The sequence below is a fragment of the Neofelis nebulosa genome, chromosome 12, assembly GCF_028018385.1.
Source record: "Neofelis nebulosa isolate mNeoNeb1 chromosome 12, mNeoNeb1.pri, whole genome shotgun sequence".
Lineage (NCBI taxonomy): Eukaryota > Metazoa > Chordata > Mammalia > Carnivora > Felidae > Neofelis > Neofelis nebulosa.
The window spans coordinates 8,272,750-8,283,109 of NC_080793.1; the positions used below are offsets into that span (position 1 = coordinate 8,272,750).

Consider the following 10,360-nt stretch of genomic DNA (forward strand, 5'->3'; position numbering starts at 1 on the left):
ACAGCTGCCCTGCACTGTGTCACTGGCACGTAGGTGCTGTTATTATCCCCACTTCATAGAGGAGAAAAACTGAGGCTCAGGTGTAGGTCATACCACCAGAGACAGTCCAGCTAGGGTCGACAGAGAAAATATAAGACGACCCGTTACACCGGAATGTCAGATTTTTAATACAATTATACACTGTTTATCTGAAATTCCAATATAACTGAGTGTCCTGTATTTTACTAGCTAAATCTGGCAACCCTACCCGCTTGAAACCCAGGGCTGCTTGACCCCAAGACCCTGCTTAATTTTCCTACCCACCCCCCAATTTCAGAAATGGAGAAACCCAAGTCCGGAAGGCTAGGCAGCCACGGAGGCGCCCTGGTTCCCACCCCCGCTCAGCCTTTTCTCTCGGATCCCCGGCAGGAGCTTGGGAGAAACGTGGTTGGGCAGAAAAGGGGAGATGCGGAGGCTCCGACTCCGCCCACGGCCTGCGGGCCCCGCCCCCATCCCGGAGGCCCCCGCCGCCAGCCACGCACTTCCCTCCCCAGCCGCGCAGGCGGTGCTCGTAGGTCCCGCCTCCCTCCTCCCGGGCTCCGCCCCCAGCGCGCCTGTCTCCTCCCCGTCCTCCTAGACCCCGCCCCCGCTGCCGGCGGCGCACGTTCGGTTTCCAGTCTCCAGAAGCCGCGGCCGCGGTGCCGCCTCCGCCCCGGGGCTCAGGCTTCCAGCCCGGCCCGCCCGGTTTGCGGGCCATGGAGCTCCGAGCAGTGGATCGAGAACAGCCGGAGCGCCCCAGCCTACCCGTCTGGTTAGCTCCCGGCCGGGGGAAGGGGCGGTGGAATCTGGGAGAGGGGTGGAAATCTCTCGTCCTATCCCGCCTCAGGCCTCTCCGTTTCTCCCGCCCGTAGGGAGGTAGGAAGGATGGGGAGGCAGTCGGGGCTCCAGGCTGCTGGTTCGAACTGACCCAGACTCGATGGGTGACCTTGAGCCGAGGGCTCCCCCTCCCTGCCTCTCTTTCTCCATCTGCACAATGGGGATTGGGTTGGTGTGAGGTTTCCCGAAGGTCACCTGATACCAGCTCTTTTAGGATGCGGACAGCGCTGTCCGGTGTTTGGGGACTTTAAGGCGTTTGACTCCCGAAAGCCATTTGCCTTGACCCTGGCCCCATACCCTTCCCTGCCTCAGTTTCCCTGAGCAGGTTCCTCAGGGGCCTGGGACCTAGCTCTGAGTTTCTGGATCTTGGCAGGTGCCTGGCTGCCACCCCTTCCCAGCCTGAGCCCTGGAGACAGCAGCCCCCAGGCTGCTGAGCAGCGGCAACAGCATGAAGGCTCCGGTAAGTGGTGGAAGGAGGAAGGCTCTTGGGGAACTTCCGGCACAGCAGCCTCGTAGCCTCTCCCACCCCAGCACTGACTCACTTTTGACCCACTGCTCCTGAGCTGGGAAGGGGAGACTGGCCTCAAAGCCCTGCCTGATCTGGCAGGCTGTGTGGCTTCAGACAAGTGGTGTTCCCTCTCTGGTCTCAGTGCCCTGTGCGTCTCCCCTGTACTGAGGAGATAACAGTACTACCTCTTGTGGGTATCCCCTAGGTCACCCAGGTGAGGCACCCACCTGGGAGGGGGATATGGTGCGAAAGTTCAGTTTAGCTGCTCTCAACTTTATTTAGGAGCCGCTGGTTGTGGGAGAGGACCCTGGATGCTGTGGGGAGTCCACCACCACTGCCTGAATCCGGGTCTCTGGGCCCCTTGGGGGCAGGGGACCAGATGCCTGGCAGAGCCTGAGGCCTCAGGGGCTGAACCCCCTCCCCCCCGCACAGCTGGCCACAGACAGATTTATTTTTAGAAGCTGATGTGGCTTGTGGGCAGAGAAGGGTGGGCCTCCGGCAGGATATGCCCTGGGAGGGGGGCGGGGGCGGGGAGCTGCATTTGCCACCTCTGATTTTCAGAGTATCAGCCAGCTGCCGGGAGGGTTCTGTGGGCCACCTGAGGGACCTCTGCCTTGGGCGGGCTGGGAGAATATTAGAGCCCAAGGAGACACAGATGGTGACCAGGGTGGCCCAGCACATGATGGCAGCCGCAGGTCGTGCCCCCTGTCAGGGGGCTCCTCGTTGAAAGGCTTGGTGGGGGCACTCCCTAAGAGGCCCAGCGGGCCTCCGGAGGGCGTCCTGCTTCACGTGGCCTTTGGCGCATGTTTTCTGGAGGTGGGAGCCTCTGAACCAGCAGCTGTCAATTACTGAAACCATTTCGTGAGTGACACTTCCCCTTCTCCCATCCTCCTTACTCACCTGGGCTGCTGATCCAGATCCGGCACCAGGTCAGCTGGGGGAGGGGACAGGGGATGGGCACCCTGGCGGCCTCAGTCCAAGGTCTGAAGGAGGAGGGTTTGCCCTCCTGAGGGGCCACTCTTGCGTCTTCTTGTGCACATTATAGTCTACACAGCACTGTTACCGCTGGCCTCACGGTAAGCTCACAGGTGCTACGGGCCCTGAGTTTTTAGAAGAGGAAGCAGGTCCAGAGGGGTGGAGAGTTGCACCCAGGGCTACTGAGTGCACCTAGGCTTCTGGTTAAGAGTATGGGCTCTGCAGCCTGGATTGAAGGGCCCATCCTGTTTCCATGCTGTGTGGCCTCGGGTTTTCATCCCGGATCCCTTATCTAGAACATGGGAAGAATAAAAGGGCTTGTCTCCAGGGCCTGAGCAGCCCAGAGGAAGCCCTGGTTAACTCTGAGCTCTGCTGATGTTCTGGAAGCTACTGAGCTGGGGTTTGGACCCTTGAGGCTGGAGCATGGCACCCCAGCATAAGCTTCTAGGAGCCCCAGGGACACCCCCCGCACACACCCCATGACTGTTTGTCTCCCCCAGGGTCGGCTCCTGCTTGTCATCCTGTGCTCCTCGGGCTTCTCAGCTGCCTACATCCTGCTGTGCTGCTGGGCCTGCCTGTCCTTCTGCCTGGCCCCCTGCCTGGACCCCCACCCGTCCACCAACTCCAGGCCCACTGTGCCAGGGCCCCTGCACTTCAGCGGATATAGCAGCGTGCCAGATGGGAAGGTGAGCTGGCCGGACAACATGTCGAGACGGGCCGGCCAGGGTGCCCCCTACTCTCTGGGCATAAGTGAGAACCAGGCGCGTGCCAGGCCAGCCTGGACCCCAGGCTTGGCCCCTCTGCTCACCAGCTGTGTGACATTGAGCAGTCACTACACCTCTGTGAGTCCCAAGTTCTAAGAGGAAGTGGATTTATTTATTTTTTTTAATTTTGTCATTTTTTTTTTTTTCCAGAGAGAGAGAGAGTGAGCACGAGCAGGGGGGAGGAACAGAGGAAGAGGGAGAAAGAATCTTAAGCTGGTTCCACACTCAGCGTGGACCTGGGATCTTGACCTGAGCCAAAATCGAGAGTCGGATGCTCAACCAAATAAGCCACCCAGGCGCTCTAGAAATGTTTTTGCTTTTGTTTTTTAATTGAATAAATATTGTCTGGCTGCTCTCAGCTGGGTTCTGGAGGTAAACTAGGTGAGTCAGCCAGGGTGGCTGGCCACCTGGAGCTCCCAGTCTGGTGGGGGAGACAGACACCTTCACATCGTGGTGATCTGTGTATCATTCTGTGTATGTATTTAAAAAAAAATTTTTTTTTAATGTTTGTTTTTGAGAGAGAGACAGAGACAGAGTATGAGCAGGAGAGGGGCAGAGAGGGAGGGAGACACAGAATCCGAAACAGGCTCCAGGCTCCGAGCCGTCAGCCCAGAGCCTGACGCGGGGCTCGAACTCACGGACCGCGAGATCGTGACCTGGCTGGAGTCGGCCGCTTAACCGACTGCGCCACCCAGGCGCCCCAAGAATCTTGTAGTTTCTACCTCTGTAGAGTTGCTCTGCTGATCTAACTGGGTGATCCGTGGCCAGTGTTCACAACAGGTGCCATGTAAATATTTGATCAAGATGTAAAACCACTGGGGGTTTGGCCACATGGGACAAGAGGTGGGGTGGGCCGGGTAGATGCTGTCCCATCTTCCGTGGTGGTGGCCAGTGTTTATTTCAGACTCGAGCTCATGCGGATATGGGCTCAAGGTGGCCAGATCCTCTGGGTTTCTTAAGAGAAGCTGGAAATCCAGGTTTTGGATATCCGGAAAAAAATCTGATTGCAGTTAAATAGTTTAAAGCCCTTGCGTGGGACAAGCTGAATATCTCCTGGGGCTAGAAGTGACCTCAGATCTGAATAGACCACAGTGGGCAGGATAGGCTCAAACTGTGGGCAGAATAAAGGAATTGTGCTGTCTTTTGGAGGCATGGAAAATGGGCCTGTGAGTCCCTAAATCAACATTAGGTCTGATATAAAATATCTCAGAGAGGAATACAGGACCATCGTAAACCCGTGTCCTCTCGGGAGGGCATGGAGACGTGGTGTGGGGAGCAAGTCTTTTTCTGGGACCCCTGACCCCTGACCGCCAGTGAACGTTTGTAGACATCTTGGCTCAGCTTCAGCTTCTCGGGGGATAATGAGATGGTTGGGCCCTCACTGTCCTCTGGGTCTGGGCTAATCATTCCCCAGGCAGTTTTATTTTATTTTAATTACTATTTAAAAAAACTGTTTTAATGTTTATTTATTTTTGAGAGAGACCGAGCATGAGTGGGGGAGGGGCAGAGAGAGAGAGGGAGACACAGAATCCGAAGCAGCCTCTGAGCTCCGAGCTGTCAGCACAGAGCCCGACGTGGGGCTCGAACTCACGGACCCTGAGATCATGACCTGAGCCGAAGTCAGACGCTCAACTGACTGAGCCACCCAGGCGTCCCTAATTATTATGTTTTTATGAGAGAGAGAGAGAGAGAGAGAGAGAGAGCGCATGCACGTGAGTGGGGGAGAGGGGCAGGGAGAGAGAGGCAGAATCTCAAGCAGACCCCACGCTCAGTGCAAAGCCCCACTCGGGGGCCCGATCCCACAACCCTGGAATCAGGACCTGAGCCGAAATCAGGAGTCAGAGGCTCAACCGACTGAGCCACCCAGGCGCCTCTCCAGGCATTTTTAATTGAGTCCTCCCACAACCTGGTCAAGTAAATGCTATTTTCATTCCCATTTGACAGATGAGGAAACTGAGGCTCAGAGAGACAGAGGAAGTGGCAGAACCAGGATTCAGGCTCCGAGCCAGACGTTCTCAATGTTGTGAAAGCCTAAAGACTAAAGACCCTTCTTTTACTTACAAACCAGGCACAATATGAGTGGGGCTCAGGCAGAGGAGGGAGTGGCCTAAGAGTCATTGTGAAGAGCCGAGGTTCATATTTACTTAACAAGCACGTGTATGACCCCCAGTACCAGTGTGTGCTAAGTACCGCTTCAAGTGCTTTATAAACGTTTGCTCACGTAACCGTAATAAAGAACCCACGATGGGGCACCTGGGTGGCTCAGTCGGTTAAGCGTCCGACTTCAGCTCAGGTCACGATCTCGCGGTCCGTGAGTTCGAGCCCTGCGTCGGGCTCTGCGCTGACGGCTCAGAGCCTGGAGCCTGCTTCCGATTCTGTGTCTCCCTCTCTCTCTGCCCCTCCCCTGTTCATGCTCTGTCTTTCTCTGTCTCAAAAATAAATAAACGTTAAAAAAATTAAAAAAACAAACAAACAAACAAACCACGATGGAGGGCGTATTAGGGCCTCAGCAATAGGGAAAAGGGACATGAAGGTGGCCGATGAGGAAGCATGGGGCTCTGAACACAGAGTCTCAGCCCTGCCACTTGCTATCCATGTGACCGTGGGAAAGTCACTCCCCCGGCCCAGCCTCAATTTCCCTACCTGCAAAATGGGTTGACGCCGTACTTGCAGCTGATAGAGGGGCCATGTGGAGGCGGTGGCTGTTACTGGGTGGAGGGACGGGGATGTGGGAGCTGTGTGCTCATGCCTTTCTCTTCCTCTCTGCCTCTCCCTGCAGCCGCTGGTCCGAGAACCATGCCGTAGCTGTGCCGTGGTGTCCAGCTCCGGCCAGATGCTGGGCTCGGGCCTGGGCGCGGAGATCGACAGTGCCGAGTGCGTGCTGCGCATGAACCAGGCACCCACCGTGGGCTTTGAGGCGGACGTGGGCCGGCGCAGCACCCTACGCGTGGTCTCGCACACGAGTGTGCCCCTGCTGCTGCGCAACTACTCCCACTACTTCCAGCACGCCCGTGACACGCTCTACGTGGTGTGGGGCCAGGGCAGGCACATGGACCGGGCGCTGGGCGGCCGTACCTACCGCACACTGCTACAGCTCACGAAGATGTACCCGGGCCTGCAGGTTTATACCTTCACGGAGCGCATGATGGCCTACTGCGACCAGGTCTTCCAGGATGAGACGGGCAAGAACCGGTGAGCCTGGGGCCGGCCTGTGGGGGGTCTCCCTGCTGGCTGGGGACCTGCCTTCTCAAGCCGCTTCTTGTCCATCACGGGTCTGCTCCACCGGGCGCTGGGGTTCAGCAGTGAGGGAGGCAGACGTGCTCCTGCCTCTGATGGGGGACAGAATCAGAGAGACTGTCGTTCGTCGAGTTAGCACATAGATCAAAAAGCCCCTACGGCGGCCGGCCTTACGAGCACAGGATAGGGGAGCACTGCCGCGGGGAGCGGTGTCGGGAGCTCTGGCCTCGGGAGGGGATACTCCCTGAGATCTGAATTGGCCTCTGAAGTCCCTGCCAGATAACAGAAGTAACGGTGACAGTAGTAACGGCCCTCTTCCTGCACCAGGCACTGCCTTAAGCCCTCTGCGTTGAGGATCTCCTTTCATCTCACACTCAGACTCCTCCCAGCCTCCTCCTCCACACGCTGGCTCCTCCCACCCCCACCACAGCTCTGGAAATCCGGCCGCCAGCCTCCAGTTTCCCAGCCAGAAACCTGGGCTTTGTACCCGCCTCCTTTCATTCCATCACCTGCGGCATATGGTGGGCTCTTGGCTCTCCCGTCCCACAGGTGCCACCTGGACCCAAGCCACCATTACGCCCCAGCCTCCGCTGTGCTTGTAGCAGCCCCTTGCTGCCGCCACTCTTGCCCCCTTGGCAGTCTGAGCGCCAACCGCCTGCAACCTGACGGAGGCTTCCCTTCACGTGGAGAATGAAGTCCAGGCTCTCGTCCCTCCCCTCCCCTGGCCTGTAAGCCTCCTACGAGGCCCGCCTCAGTGATTTCATCATCTCCCTTCTCTCAACCTGCCCGTCCTCTGGGCCTCCTCATATCTCCACACTGGCTCTCACCTGCAGGGCTCATACATGTTTTCCCTCCATCTAGAATGTTCTCCTCTCACGCCTCCCTGTGACTGACTCCTTCTTGCTATTCAGGTCTGGATGGGATGTCACCTCATCAGAGAAGCCCTCCATGACCACCCCGTCTGAAGGTGCCCTTCCCTGCCCGACATTCTTTGTCCCCTTCTTGTCTCAGCATTCCTGGCCCTCCCTTGAGAATGTTAGCACCGGCCGTGGCAGGTTCCTGGCCACCCAGTTTGAAAGAGTGAGCCGCCCCATAACCCTTCTGTCAAGGTGGATGTGAGTAGCCCTCGTCTGGGAGGGTAAACAGTGCTGGTGCATTGAGAGAGTTGAGCCCTGGGCTGCCCACACAGTCCCTCGCTCCCAGTTGGGTGTGGGGACCAGGGGAGGTGCTGAGCTGACGGTGTTCCCTCCCCATAACTACCTATATAATTCTCCCCATTCCACAGATGGGTCAGCGAGGCTCAGAGAGGTTTGTGAGCAAAGCTGATACCCTAGGGCAGATGTAGGGTTTGAATTGAAGACCAACTTGAATTCAGACAGGGGTCTTCCCCACTCTCACCCGCTGTGCTCGGTGGCCTCACACGATCGTCTGGGGGTTTGCTCAAGCCCCGTGTGGGTGGTGAGGGGCTGAACGAGCCTGGGTTGGCGTCCAGCTGCACCTCTTTCCTGCTGCTGATCTTGGGCTGGCTCTGTCCCCTCCCCAGCCTTCCCCAGGGCCCCCTCTGTGGGGGTCAAGGTGAGGGCCCTTGGCTGGGAGGGTGACCAGCGCTGTGCCTGGAGACAGCTGAGGCTGGGCCTGTCGCACAGCCGCTTCCTTGCTCAGACCCGCGTTGGGGAGGGACGCGGCTGCGCTGACTGTGCCCCTTCCCGCCAGGAGACAGTCCGGCTCCTTCCTCAGCACCGGCTGGTTCACCATGATCCTCGCCCTGGAGCTGTGCGAGGAGATCGTGGTCTACGGAATGGTCAGCGACAGCTACTGCAGGTCAGGCCAGCCGGGTCCTGGGCGAGAGGAAAGGCCGGGGCGGGGAGGACCGTGGGCCCCCTGTCCCTGGACCCTGGGGGAGCTTGGGGCAGGGGGTGCGTGGGCTCCCCTGTGGGCGGCTGAGGCTCCGACACCCCTGGGGCCCAGGGCCTCCCTTTCCTCATATGTAAAAGAGAGAGCGATCACACCTTCCCCAGAAGGTTGTAGAAACGTTTAGAGAGAGAATAATCTACCGAGGTGCTCAGAAGGGCATCATCAGGCACCAGCTGCGTCGAAGCTGTTGCTGTTGATATCACAATAGTTCAGTATTATTGTAAGGAACATGTGCACAAGGGACAGGACGGGCCCCGGGTCTTTGTCTTCTGTTCTCTTGGAGCTTGCTTGGTGAGCACGTGGGCCAGATGACAGCCCATGTGCGCCCTCTGCCATGGCCCCGGGCCAGACGGCCAGTGTGCACGGTGCTGATGAGCGGGTGGGGGTGCAGCCGCGGGGACTGGCGGGACGCTCACCGGAAGCCCAGGACCCGCAAGGCACTTTGCAATCTTACATCTTTTTGACCCGTGGTCTCAGGTGACCGTCTGCGTTTTACAGACGGGTTATTTATGCTCACAGAGTACGTCTCCAGCCCAGAAGCAGCCAGCTTGCAAGAGCCAGAGCCAGGGTCAAACCATGGCCCGTGGGATCTGTGGGCTGCCCTGCGCCTCCCCTGTCTGTCCTGACCTTCCCCGGGACCAGGCATGGGGGTGCTCCGGCGGGGAGTCCCTGGTGAGGGGCTGGTCGTGGTAGGTGGCAGGGTGTGGCGGGAGGCAGGCGAGCTTTGGTGCCCCACGCCTGTCCCTCTTCCCCACCTGCAGGGAGGAGAGCCACCCCTCGGTGCCTTACCACTACTTTGAGAAGGGCCGGCTGGACGAATGTCAGATGTACCTGGCCCACGAGCGGGCACCCCGCAGCGCCCACCGCTTCATCACTGAGAAGGCCGTGTTCTCCCGCTGGGCCAAGAAGAGGCCCATTGTGTTTGCCCACCCATCGTGGAGGACCCAGTAGCCCCATCGCCTAGCCAGCCACAAGGCCCTCACCGGGCCTCTGTTCCACACTCCACCAGAAACATTTAATTTATGGATCCTGTCTCCTGCCACATGCCTAGTGGACCTAAGGTCCCTTCCGGCCCTACCCTGGGGACACTTGGAGCCATCTTAGGCCTCCTGACTTGAGGGGGAGAAGAGGAGGACTGTGGTGACCTTTGCAGCCCTTCCCTGCACCCCACTTTCTGAGTAATCCAAATCTTCATTTTGGGGTTCACCCCCCCCCTCTGGGTCTGTCCAGTGGCCTTTGCCCCCGGGGCTGATGGCCCCTCAACTCACCAGCATTGTGATCTTCGATCTTTCAACAGCCCTGGCCCTTCTTCACTGTCCCCCCTCCACCTGCCTTTGGTGCCACATTTCCCAGGCTGGAGCTTGGGGTTCGTTGGGCGAAGGGGCCTTTGAACTGTGACTGCCAGGGCCACCTCTGGAGTGTACGGGTAAACATGTGTTTTCTGGAAGCCTGTCTGAAGTGTGGTCATGTGTCTGGGGGTGGGGATTGGGGCTCCTCTCCCTGCCACAATCCCATAACCTGTTGACTCGAGGGCAGGCTGGGTCCTTGGGCCCCTCCCCGGGCCCACAGCCGGCTGGACTTCTGGCATTTAACCTGCCCACGTGTTTCTTCCCCAGGAGCCTACCTGCTTCCCCGCCAAGTCAGGAAGCCTCTTCCTCACCAGGCCGGGAAGTCTGGCTCCCTGGCTGCACTTGGCACGGGGAATGCCCCACCTCAGCAGCTTCCAGGGTACCCCTTGTCCTGTACCAGTGGGAGGAGAGTCCAGAGCTTGGGAGGAAATGACTCAGGGTGGGAAGGAAATTGCCCCACCCCGTGCTCCGTGGGTTAAATTCCAAGGATCTTGCCAGTTAAATCCCCTGTTAACTCTGAAGTTGGTCACACTGCAAGAAAGGCAGGCAGAGCTTCAGTTTCCTCACCTGTAGGGTGGGAAAAACAGACTCACCAGTAAACAGCAAGGGCCAGTGAACAAGGGTCTGTGGCCACCTTGGGGAGCGGGACAGAGTTAGCACATTTTACAGATAAGGAGAAGCCACTTGGCTGAGCCAGGAGAGCAAGGAGTCTGAGTGCCTGGGCCCTGCACCAGAGGGCTGGGGAGAGCCTGTGAAAG

The 10,360-nt window shown here is 58.5% G+C and overlaps 1 protein-coding gene across 1 annotated transcript; it reads left to right on the plus strand.

Moving 5' to 3' along the window:
• The first annotated feature begins 631 nt into the window (after nucleotides 1–631).
• Nucleotides 632–9,700, plus strand: ST6GALNAC4 (ST6 N-acetylgalactosaminide alpha-2,6-sialyltransferase 4). Its single transcript, XM_058694016.1, has 6 exons — nucleotides 632–790; nucleotides 1,229–1,315; nucleotides 2,839–3,024; nucleotides 5,882–6,294; nucleotides 8,053–8,154; nucleotides 9,009–9,700. Exons 2-6 carry the CDS (start codon nucleotides 1,304–1,306, stop codon nucleotides 9,202–9,204), a joined length of 909 nt encoding a protein of 302 aa, XP_058549999.1. The 5' UTR covers nucleotides 632–790; nucleotides 1,229–1,303; the 3' UTR covers nucleotides 9,205–9,700.
• The last annotated feature ends 660 nt before the right edge of the window (nucleotides 9,701–10,360 follow it).